The 12,649-nt window shown below is 43.7% G+C and overlaps 1 protein-coding gene across 4 annotated transcripts in view; it reads left to right on the top strand.

The window, feature by feature from the left end:
* The window catches only part of WDR7 (WD repeat domain 7), a 115,309-nt gene extending 103,157 nt beyond the window's left edge, over nucleotides 1–12,152 (top strand). For 2 of the 4 annotated variants that reach the window (XM_035560005.2, XM_050716417.1), the window contains exons 26-27: nucleotides 6,503–6,607; nucleotides 9,386–12,152. In XM_035560005.2, coding sequence (XP_035415898.1) covers nucleotides 6,503–6,607; nucleotides 9,386–9,589 — 309 coding nt within the window. In that variant the 3' untranslated portion in view covers nucleotides 9,590–12,152. Of the gene's footprint in view, nucleotides 1–239; nucleotides 328–6,502; nucleotides 6,608–9,385 lie in introns of those variants that run through there. The other 2 variants (XM_035560012.2, XM_035560010.2) reach the window with 2 other exon arrangements.
* Nucleotides 12,153–12,649: the final 497 nt, after the last annotated feature.

Here is a 12,649-nt window from a genome sequence, read left to right as displayed (position 1 = left end):
AAGATAAAATAGGAAAATTGCAATTTGAGCGTATTATCTTCAGCCAGGACTTTGCAACTAGTAGAAGGAGGGCAGAAAATGCTCAAAATGCATTAAATGGTCATGATCAAACTTAGGTTTCCCCATTTAGGGTTGCCTGTGACCAGCAAGCACATGTTTAAACACGACTCTCAGTAGATATACAGAACTGTTTAATATCATGTTGCAAACACAGTTTTTTAACTGACCTATTTCTCCAGTCTAGACATGACCTTCCAAATTTCCACTTGTTTTGAGAATCTCGATTTTGATGCTTTTGACTCCTGGAAGAAAATGAGAATGGTAAACATGGAACGAAAGCAGCTTCACAGAGTTCTGCAGTAGGCTGCAATTTGCCCAGGAACTGATAAAGATCTGGAAACACGGTCAGAAAATTAGAGTGAGGAGCAGCAAGAATCAGATGGCTGATTTCAAAAATCCTGGTGCAAGTTCCTTTTTTCCTCAGAGTGTGCATGGCAGAAGACACTTCTAGGAGGATAATGAAGTCCCCAGACCTTAGCGTTTTGGCAGGATATGCTGATCTTGTTAGCTTTTCCTACTCCATTTGAGTTGCTGAACACTTTAAACAAAAGTCTCAGGTCACTTGGGAACTATGGATTTGTGTGCTTTGCGAGTACATTGAAGGCTATGAAGTCAAAGGCTATGAAGTCAAAGGTTAAAAATATTGCAGTGCTCCAAATATGAATGTGATATCTAAGCAGTTCTCTGTAAAACTTCCGTGAGTGGAGCTGGAGCTGGAAGGGAAGAGCCGCATCCTAGCAGAACTGTTTAAGGACAAGTACTGCGTGCTGAGCCCAAAGTCCCATCGCTATCACGGCCCCATCTATACTGACACAGCTTAGACGATATTTCAGCCAAACGGTACCTTAGCAAGATGCACTTTGACTAGAAAGAGTGGGGAATTTATGGGAACATCGTGCCTGCTTGAAAATCTAGTGACAGCTGCTTGAATAGGAAATGTGAAAAATCTGGCGCGCTGACACCACGTCTAGCGTGTCACCCAAGGAGTGGTCAGGGCTGGAGATGCTACGTGCCCCAGCCGCTACACACTCCAGTTATAAACCACCTTATACAGCTACTCGCTTTAAGGGTGTGATTTGCATTTTGAAAGTTGGTTAGATGAAGTCCCCGTAATAAATGGTAAATCTATTCCGTGTTGTGACTTTTTGGAAAGCGTTCAATATTTTTTCTCCGTGTGAAGTGCTCTCTGGCGCTGGGATATCAGCCCAAACTTCCTCGCATCTGTTGAGTGTCAGTCCTGAGGGACTTGTGGTTCGAGATCTAAAATTTTACAGTGCTTCACAGCAGCGAGCATGTGCAAGTCAAGAGGCCTGGTACTTGGCCAGTGTAATCTCCTTTCTAGGTTCCTATCTATATTTTGTATTTTTTTACACAGACTGCTTGTAATTGATAAAATACCTCTTTGAAGTAAGGATTTAAAATAATTAATGTTTCATCTCACAAAATACTATTAACCTGGAGAAAATATTAAGCACTTTTTTCTCCCGTTTTCATTGGTATTCTGACCATAATCAGAATTCTTATTTAAAATTATTTCCCTGGAAGTTACAGCATAAAGTTCAGCCTATGAGCTGTTGAAACCTCTTTTAAAAGAATAATTGTCATGGAGACAACTCAGTAGTGTTATTGAAATTTTTGTCTGACACATACTCACGCGTATACTCTGAGGTGCTGCTACATTACCATGTACCTCTCTTTAAACCACCATGGCATTAGTTTCACAGATGAAAACCTTCTTGCTGGTATTAGGGGCCGACTGGTTCATACGTGTGGTGTATTTAATTGTCATACGGATTTTGATGGTGCCACACGAAACTCTCGAACTGACAAGAACATTCCTGAAGTGAGAGCATAAACCCGGTGTTTGCAAACATCTGGGTGTTTGGGAAGTGGGCTGGGTGGATTTGGGGGGAGCCACGTGTGGATTACAGTCACAGTTTCAGGGGATGCAAGGCTAGCTCTGGGCTGTTCTACAGAGACGGCGAAATGGTCAGGCTGCACATTTTGGAAACATTTCTAAAACATCCTGTAACACTTGGATGGGTGCAGCTGTCATCTAATTTTTTCTGGATTAAGTTCGGTCAAGAAAGAAGCTGCCTCATTTTCTGGTTGTCATTTGCCCAGGAAGTAAAAGCAAATTGTAATGAGGGAATCACAGCAGGAGAACCTCCTAACAAATGAGAAGCATATATTGACTGACAGCCGGCATGCCATTTCGGTGATAAATGTATTTTTATACACTGCTGTTCAAGGTCACTTTCTGCTCTCGTTGCATGCTGCCTGGCAGATCATGCAAGTCACATTTTAATACTGAGTAATAGTAATGGTTGATGCAAAATTGTATTACCGTAAGATTAAAAATTAAGTTATATATGTTATTAAGTTAAACATTTTCATATATGTGCTTTGACTTTATCTTGATGCTATTGAGAAGCCACTTGAAGGACAGGAAGATTTAATTTGAAGATTTAAATATACTTTTTCTCAGTATAGTCCTGAAATTTTTACTGCAATTGTTATTATTACTTGAAAGAAGACGGAAATTTAATTATTAGAAATACTGAAATTATTTAAATTTATGCTATATTAGATAATTCTACCAAATTGCTTGGAGAGTTGGGTTCATGAAAGCCTTTGAGGGGGCATCACAGAAGAATTTATTTGTGGTATGAGAAGCGAGATCACGTATCTTTTCAGGTGAAGCTGTTTAGTTTTGCTAACTGTGTTTTTATAAAATGTCCTCAGTGTGTACACGCAGACCATGATCTTGAACATCTCGTGTGCTTGGATTTTGAAGGACAATTGGAAAAAAAAAAATGAAAGAAAGGTTTTATCGGGCACGCTCTTGTTCCAGCTGAGCTTAGACCAAAGCTGACAGTGTTTGGGAACCATACGTTCAACATGGACGGTGTGCAACGCAGTCCTTCTGTATTTATGTTGCAATTATACATTGAAAGAGAGAGTGGTGATGATTGCAAGGTGGAAAAAAATAAAAATAACCAGGGAAGGAAAAGAAAAATGCGACCTGGGCATAGCACATTGCTGCCTTGCTGAGGTGCTGTTCATCTCCTCTGTGACTGAAACCAAGAGCAGCTGAGAAGGAGCTGCGATGGCTTCTTTACTTTTACAGCAGTCTTTGTAAGTATTTGTTTGTAGGTACTCACTGCCTAGGTCTGCCATCTTCATCTTCATTTCAAAGACCAGTATTTATTTCCCCACACAATTTTGGCTCTGTGCGTGTTCTGCGGGTCTTTGTACCCCTTGCTAGCATTAAAATTCAAATTCCAATTTTTAATTTAAATTAAAAAAAGAAAAACTTTTCTTTGCATGATATAGAATTAGTCAGTACATGTCACTGCCAGAGGAGACCACAAAGAGATCTGTGCATGTCAGTAAAGCACTACTGCCCTGCTTTTCCTTCACAGCTCATTTCTGGTTGTTTGTTACGTGCTGCTAAAAAAATAAAATAAAATAAAATAAAATAAAATAAAATAAAATAAAATAATGATCTATCAGACCTAGCTTTATCTATTAATAATATCTGTTCTAAACTTGCATTGTTTTTAATTTAGTTTGGGGAGGAGGTAGAGGAAGAGTTGCCTTTTTTCTTTCTTCCTTTTTTTAATGGCACCATCAATACCATTTTTTCAACTTATTTCAGTCGTTAGCTCTCTTCCGTTAGGCTTTGTCTTTAGCATAGATAACTTCTATTTGTGATTTATTTACATTCTGTATTATGATGTATTTAGGTCTGCTTTCTGGGTAACACTTAGAGGTGCTCGCTGTGGCAGAGGGCCTCAGCTGCACTGCTGGGTTTGCCTGTGAAGTCACTGTCAGTGATTCGTCTCTGATCAGGGCAGGAGTTACAGAGTCATCTCCTCCTCAATTTTCAAGTAACCATTCCTTGCGCAGAGGCTGTTTCCCACGCAAAAACTGGAAACGATACTTTCACACCGTTCCCAGTTAAAGCCGGCGGATCTTCGTGAGGGTGGTGTTTGGCTGTGGCAAACCTCTTGTTTGCTGGTTTTCACACGATGCGTACTGGAAGGGTGGCGCTTCTGGGGGATGCAGTAGGCATGTTGCTGTCTCAGTAAGTGATTTTTTGTTTGTTTCATTTTACTTAAGGTACCCCTAGAGACTGGGGAGATAAATATCTAATAATAAGTGTGGCGGAATATTGCTGTGTCTCTGTAGTGGTGTATAAGTTACTTTATCAATTTAAAGTATGCATTTCAGTGTATTTATTAAAATAAAATTGCTGCGGTGATACAGTACTTATTTTTTATGTCACCTTTAACAGAATAATGCAGGTCAGCGTAGAGTTTGCTAAATATTGGACTTAGAATGAGGCTGTCATAGCTCCAGTATATCATGTGTTAGAGGGCTGTGGCGGTGGCAGGTGCAGAAGTCAAATAGTCTCCCAGGAGCGTTCTCCCATTAAAAAACAATTGGTTGGGCAGCGGGAAACTACAAGCAGCTGCACTTTGTCCCACCCCGCCTGCCGGTCAAAATTGAGACCGTTTTCTAACCAATGTTGCACAGATTTTTGCATACTTTTCCTTGCGTACTAATATAATTACTTCTGAACAGGAAAACTGCAAATTGTTGGTGCCCTAAAAGAGGTGCTGCAGAAGCGCTGCTGTCCTAATCCATTACTGCAGCAGGACGGGGCCAGCAGGGGAAGTCTGAGCTCCAAATGGATGGGTGCGAGCAGGATATTTTGAATGAGCAGCAATAATTTGGTTTTGTTATGCTTATTCACTTGCCTAAGAAACAGAAGATGAGCGTTGCAAAGTACACATTTAGATAGTGCACTAAAAAATAAATCTTGGCTTGAAAGGATTAGCATCAATTAGAGGAGCACTCGCTTTAAATAACAAAGCACGTTCATTCCCCTAAGGATTGTACTTATTGGAACACATTTTCAGTAGTAAAAAGAGCAACAAGTGTGCTAGTACTATTGATTTTCCACCTTTGTATTACCAAAACATTTTTTATTGACAAGTATTACTTGCTTGTTAAGTGCTGCACAGTTTGATGGGTCTAAAGGCTGGATCATCTAATTAATTGCCCTTGCAAATCTTCATCCTAAACTGTGGTGATTACATTAAAGACATGGGTTTGGGATTCCGTTTGACTTTACTCAACTTGTACGTGATAAGCAATAAATAAATATATCAATGGGTTGTTAATATTAGCCCAGCTTTAGGAGCAGTGTGCCTTCTCAGTAGGTCCGTGCCTTTTAGTGTCTAGGAGCTGGCTGCAGGGGCACTACTTCTATTTTCACAGTCTAGTTTTTGTTGCTGAATATTACAAAGTCTTTTTTTCCACACATTTAAAGTCCTGCCAATTTGAAGCTGGCACAGAGCCTCTTCATGCAGAAGGAGCAGCCACTGCGTATTTTACCAAGAAATAGTTTGCGCGCATGTCACTGGTGTTTTCTTTATGATAATCCAATAGAAAATGATATTTTCAAAGAGAAAACTTCATGTGTTACTGTGAATTAAAAACAAACGAAGCAAAACAACGATAAAAAACCCACCAGAACCTGTATGTAGCCCTGTATTGGCTGGCCCTAAGAATACTCAGTATTCACGTGGTGGTGGCTGCGTTTCTTCCTCCTCCTGCTTCAGGGCTGGCCGCGCTCCGGCTCGGGGCTGCTTTTCCCAGGAGTGGGGTGCCACGAGCGGCTGGAGATCTTGCACCATTGGCTATGAAGTGGGAGGGTGGGCGGCTGCCCGGCTTCGTCGATACTGGCATCTCCAAAGCCTCAGAAAACGCTTAACACAAGCAAGTCCCGCCGCGTACAGCATCCGCCCATGTCTGCAGTTGTTAACCAGTGAATGCAATCGTGACTGTGACTGGCCACAGAATGCCCGGAATAATTTTTCATGGTGCTCGTGTCGTGTCTGTATGGTGGGGTATTTTATAAAGTGGTTGTTTAACTCTGGTGAGACCCGTCTGTAGGTGTGGAGCGCACCAGGCGTGCGGCTGGTGGAGCTGGCACAGAGCAGCGGCACAGCCGGGGTGGCTGCGGTCCCTGCCCTGCCAGCGCTGAATCCCTGCCACAAAACCGCCTGCAAGGCTGGCGGCGGGAGAATGAGAGAGGCGTTACCCCAGGAACCACACTCTGAAATCAAGGCTCCCCTTTGTTCTTCAGAGGCATTTGCCAATAAGGCTTGTTTAGGTTGCGGGTGCTTTCCTAGTAAGTGTCACACCTGAGATTCAAGACCTAAGCTACAACGGTGAAGCGGGAGGAAGAGGCTTCTGCACGCAGAGTTTGCTTTTTACTGACTGTAGTGGGCTACTCAAGTCTTCCAAAAACAACTTCTAGAAGTTCAGCTCTAGAAGTTCAAGTTGTGTTTACTTACAAGCCTGTTGAGCACCGCCGTGGTGCAGAGTAACAAACGCTCTCGGTTTCTGTTCTCTCCCCTCTCACTAGACGATCCATGGTCACAAAGGGCCCATAACTGCAGTGGCTTTTGCTCCCGACGGCCGGTACCTCGCCACCTACTCCAACTCCGACAGCCACCTCTCCTTCTGGCAGGTAAGGCCTGTTACCGTGAGCCTGCGGGCGTTTCCCATCCCCGTGTGCCCTAGCGGGCCGGTCACACTCCGTGTGCTTTCACACAGCCCAGGTACACGCTGCACAAGTGTGTGCACACCTGGGTTACGGCACACTGACTTCGTGCAGCACGAACTCTCCAGAAGCTTTCCTTTTTCCAATGTTTTGCAGTGCTGTCTAGCCACCCGACTTTGCTGTGCATGGCTGCTTTTCTATTTTTTCAGTGTGCAGGTCTTTTTCTATTATTGTTTCTGCTTGAACGTTCCTTGCGGTTGTCACCCGATGAGGGAGGAGGGCTTGTTTGCATACAGATCAGTATGTAACTGCAGGGCAATCAAAGAGCAGTCTCAAATGTTGGGCTGTGTCCTATTTGATGTTTGAATCTGAAGCTGTTGTAACAGTTCAGTTTCACATACCTAAAGCACCCACTTGACAAGATTCAGGGCCATGCAGGAGACCCCCAACTAGTTCTCAACAGGCCAGGACAGGTGCTTCTGCTCCCATCCTCGGTCCCATCCCTATCAGTAGGCATTTTCCTTCTCTAATTTCTGGAACCTTGTATAGAAGAAGACCTTCATGACATTTCTCCATTTTATTTTTTATTAAACACGATGCAGAACTATTAAGGTGACCACTGGTCCCGTTACTGCTCAGCAGCCACAGCTGCTCTGCCTCGAGCCCGCGTGCCGTACCGTCAGGGAGCTGTGCGCCGCTGCACCGCGCGCTGTGGAGCTGCCTTTTATTTCCATAATAAGGCTGGAAACAGGAAAGCTGAGGGAGAAACGATACAAAGAGGGCTGAAATGGGAGAAACTGAGGATCAGACTACCATTTTGTGAAGTATCTAGATAATTTATCTTTCTTTTTTTTTAACATCAGCAATTCTTTTTGTCTTTGTGATCTCATGTCAGTAGGAGTATTTTTGTTAATTGTGGATAGATAAACATGTAGCTTGGTGGGACAGATTGCCGCAGAAGAGGCCTTTACTGCTGCCTACATTCCCTAGGTAGCATTTTTTTCTTCCTTCAAATGGCTTTAGACTTCAAAATGGATCTGAACAAGCAATTTGTGCAGACTATCAAAATAATGTAGTTTTGCAGTAATCAGACTATAAAACCGAACTCAGTATACCCATAATTACCAGCTAGTCTGTAACGTAGTTCCCTCGTTTTGTTGCCATTCATTAGTTCTACAGGTGCCATAATAATTATTAAATTATTATCCCTCACTACATTGTGTGCTTTCTGAAACTGTAAATGAGAACAGCAAGAATCTTCATCCATCAGTCACATTTATTCAATTTAAGTACTCAGGGAAAATCTGGAAAGCAATCAGACCAGATCTTGTATAATTGGCAGGAAAAAAAAATCAGGCACGCACGTGTTTTAAATTGTGAGCTGCCACATTCTTCCAGGTGTATAAATGCTCACGTTAAAGTGGCTTTTACATAAAGAGTTAAATATACCTACACATTTAGTTTTAAAATGTGACCTCGTGCACTAGTGATTTTTTTTCCCTTCTGTGTTCTATTTGGCACTATTATTAATGCAGGAAAATCAGTAACATTAGTCATCTTAAAAGGGTTATTACTCAAGATGATTTAAATTGTGAAAATGTCAGTGGTGCTTGCATGCTCCCTGCTAGAGATGCCATGATTTACACTCTCTGACACCATTCTGCTGCTGAGAAGAGCCAGGAAAAAGTAATGGCTTGTACTTTGTCCTGATCAGAATTCAGAGCGTGGCGTCAGCAGTAACGCGCCTTCCCAGTCCCAGGGCTTCGCGTGGCACAGCCCAGGGATGCAGCGAGGCGGTCCGTGGAAATCCTAGGATTGCAGTGCGTAGGGACGGGAAGGTTTTCCCGAGGAGAGGAATGTTTTGGAAGGTGTAGAGGTCTGTGTGTCTTGATGGGTTAGAGCAGCAAATCTCATTTTTAAAAACGTGGAGCTAGACAGCATGCATCAGTAACCGGCCTGCTTTCCAGAGAGTATAATGCAGCGAATCTCTCCTGAATGGTTTGTTTGTCCTCCAGAAAATAATAAAACTCGTGATGTTTAACATTTGCTTATTAACATTTCATGTTTCTCCTTAAATTTTGAAAAAAAATCCTTTAATAACAAAGCCATACCGATGAAGTATAAGTGATACTTTTCACCATACTGAAGAAGCTATGCAATTTTCCTAGCTAGTTTATTGATTTAGATCTCACAATTCTATTTGAAAAAGATACAGTCAAGGAGAATGCTAATAAAAAAAATTACATGGGAAAAACAGGGAGATGAAGTGGTCACTGATTGCTAAACTTCACCGAGTTCTGTACGTAGGAGGGAAGTTTTAACAGGTTCTTGACTGTAATTGGTATTCCACTTAGTCATATACATTCGTCGCCTTTCTCTTGTCTTGGAGGGGTGAAGGGGTACGTAGCTCTAAAGATGTTGCTCACAATACCGGGCGATAACATGCACTTACAGCTAGGGTGACTCCATGAGCTCCCCACGTGGGAGAGCAGTGTCACATGCCAACTGACTTTATTTAGTCCCTCCTTTTGCAAACTTGTGTGCTGTGGTCACTAACACCACCAGGGCCAGCGAGCGTGCTGCCGAACTTCTCGGCTGCTCTCCCGTCGAATGGCGTTGCTTGGCCCTGTCTAACGAGATGCTAATTATGGCTGGTGTGGGTGGGCAGGGCAGGGCGGTGGGAGCCGGGCGGGTTCCCCGCTGGTGTTGGGGTGACACAGGGGTGACACGGGGCTGTCTCTGCAGATGAACACGTCCCTGCTGGGCAGCATCGGCATGCTCAACTCCGCGCCGCAGCTGCGCTGCATCAAGACGTACCAGGTGCCGCCCGTGCAGCCGGCCTCCCCCGGCTCGCACAACGCCCTGCGGCTGGCCCGCCTCATCTGGACCTCCAACCGCAACGTCATCCTCATGGCTCACGACGGCAAGGAGCACCGCTTCATGGTCTAGGGGAAGCCGCCCGCGCTAGAAATACATTTCTGTTTCCAACCTCCGTGTAACTCTCCCTCTTTCTTTGTCTCTGTGCTCCACACACCGATCGCCCCCCAGCGCCCCACGGACTGGCCAGGCCGCGGCGGCTCGGCCCGGCTCGGCTCCGCCGGGCGGACACGGACACGGACACGGGGTGGTTTCTCCCCGCGGCAGGGAGAGGATGGCTTCTGGGGAGGTCCCGGTGGCTCGGTGCAGCAGCAGCAGGAGACCCAGTCACGCCTTGACCGCGCTCCGAGGCCTGGGCAGTGGCTGCAGGCATCACCCCGGGCTCCTTCGCTGGGGGCCGAGCCCACGCGGCAGCCTCCTTAAACACGCTCGCGGAACCTCAGTGTTTACCAAAAAGGCTGTGTTTACACGGACTTTCTTCTAGTGACCACTGAATGATCGCTGGGTGACGCCTCTTAGAGCTAGCGTGTTAATGAGGGCCTAATTAACTCGGGATCGTGAGGAATTGAGTGTGCAGGAGTGAGTGGCCTCTGCTCTGAGCTGAGGGGTCACGTTTCCTCATGAAAAGACAGAGGTTTTGAGTTGGAAGTGCTGCTGTGCTCAGTCGTTGCTTGCTGTCGTCTGGAAGAAAGAGTAACAATCCACATGTAAATATTAAAAATCTCTCTAAGATGGAATAGCAAACTTGAACAAAGGAGTATTTGTATATAAAGGTGTTTTTTGCTACCAGTGAAGGTATTTATTTAAAAAAAGAGAGAGAGATAATAAGCTTTTTCTTCCAAAAGCCGCTCCCGTTTGTGCTGGACCCTGCGTGGAAAGCAGGCCGTGCGCGCTTCATGGGCTGGCCTCGCCGAGAGACTGGGGGGAAACACCCCCTGGAGGGTGACAGCACAAATGTCACTGGTGGTTAGCAATTCGGGCACAAAAAATTGTGAAAAATAGGTAAGTTATTTGAGTGGATGTATGGAAACAATTTCTTCAGCAGGAATATTCCTATGTAACGTTAGCTGTGACTGTGTTTCCTTCTTACATATCTAATTTTATGAAATATTTAATCGTGTGAAAGTACGCTGGTTTATGCTCACAGTAAAGAAAAAAATCTATAAAATACTATTTTATTTAAACATATTGATGTATATGTTTGTATAGCTTTTTCTTTGCCGTTTTTGTCTGAAAAGCTCACAGAAATAAGAAGGCTGTCTTTACATGGTAAAGTAAAAATGGTACTCATAGAATCCTCCCTTCCCCAAAAGGAATAAATTAATTTTTAAAACGGCTTCTAAATTTAAAAAGCATTGATTTTTTTTTTTATTATTTTATTTTAGGTGGTCTATGTAGTACACTGTATATGAAAGTGAGGTTTACAGTCCAGAAGCTACATATCTGTTTGCTGTTTAAAAATTTAAAAATAAAAAAGCGCAAGAAATTAAGACCATTAGGAATGTTTAACAAACTGCCGTAAAATTTATTCTCCGTATCTGGCGGGAATGTAGAATATAGTAGAGAACTCTGTCGTAGAATATCAGGGTCTTTTCTAAGTGAACTAATGCAATGTGCATGTATATTGTGTTTATAAAGATATATATGTAACCTTGATGATCAAAGAAAAAAAGAAAGCTGACAGAGGCTTCCACCTATGGACTGAAACGCGGTAATATTCGCTTTAGGCGTATGAGGGAGGCGTTAGGGTACACTGCAAGCATTCCCAGAGGTATTCCAGGATCCGACCCCATCAGTTTCGTTAGGGTACATCTCCAGATGTATGTGTTTACTTTCAGAAACAAACTGCGGCCCTGGTGGGAACAGCGGGCCGTAGCCCTCCAGTGATTTCCTTTGTGGTACAGTGAACAAACATCTTGAATTATATATGCATTAAAATGTTTGTTTTAAGGTAGAAGTGTAATGGATTTTCTAAAGTGCGAAGGAGAGGCAGCCATTTTCCTCCCAGTCCTGCAAACCAAGCAGCAGAGGCGCTGACAGCGAGCGGTCCGGCGGTGGAGGAGCGTGCTCAGCCCGCGGCGCCCGTCTTCGGGGCAGCCGGGCTTGGTCTGGTCCTGCCCGGCCTGCAGCTCCTGCGGGTCCTCCTGGGAGAGACCTCCCGTTTACCTGCCTAAACACAACCCCTGCTTCGGTGACTTTGTTAGCCCTAGTCCTCAACTTCTTCGCAGCCTCCATCTCTCAGCACTGCTGTAAAATTTGTTTTGTCATTCCGGCGTAAGCTTTTAGTGCTCTATTGATTTGTTAGTGCTGTATTTGGACTTGTCCTTGTAAATGTGGAGACGTATGTGGCTTCATTGGCAGTTTACAAGCAAAAGACGACATGATGAGACACCTGTATGAAAATGTTGTAATGATGGAAGTCACCATCTGTGGTAAATGATTGAAGTGTCTGCCTCCCAAGCAACTTTTGAATCCACTCCCCATCTGCTGTATGTATTGAACAACCTGGTGTAAATATGCTTGTGAAATAAAACTGAATTGTATTGGAGAGTGTTGTTGTTGTGGCATCAGCCTGATGGCATGCGGATAATTTCCTGCACTTATTTTATGAGCCAGTAATCTGAAGTTTTTTCACCATACAAGAAATATATTTTTCATGTGAGGACCAGAAGAAGTGGCATTCCATCAGTCACGCAGAAGGCACTGAGAGCCCTCGGTACAAGAGGCGGAGGTAGGAAGGTGCTGGGAATAAAGTTCTCAACTCCCAGAACAACGTAGCTAAAGCAAACAAAGGAATTGTAGTCTTCCAGAAATTCACCAACATCAGTGTTTACAAGGTGATACTTCCTTGTATTCAGTTCAGATTCCTCCAAAGAAAGTAATTAATACAAATTAAACACTGAGATTTCCTAACATGGAGTGCAGGATTTGCCAAGTGTATTTAATATGCATTTGGGTTGAAATTTGCAATACACACTTTTTTTTTTTTTTTTTTTTCCCGATTGCAATTGGTTTTACTTGTGCAAGAAGCCTGAGCAGCTTGGGGCTGGCGGAGGTGTGAGGCCGGTCAGACATTACCGAACAACCCTTCAGAACAAAGCAAATGAAAAAAAAAAAAAAGAATTGGGTGAA

This window comes from Cygnus atratus, chromosome Z, assembly GCF_013377495.2.
Source record: "Cygnus atratus isolate AKBS03 ecotype Queensland, Australia chromosome Z, CAtr_DNAZoo_HiC_assembly, whole genome shotgun sequence".
In the NCBI taxonomy this organism is placed as follows: Eukaryota; Metazoa; Chordata; class Aves; order Anseriformes; family Anatidae; genus Cygnus; species Cygnus atratus.
The sequence above is the reverse complement of the archived record's forward strand: the minus strand, read 5'-3'. Positions and strand labels throughout refer to the sequence as shown.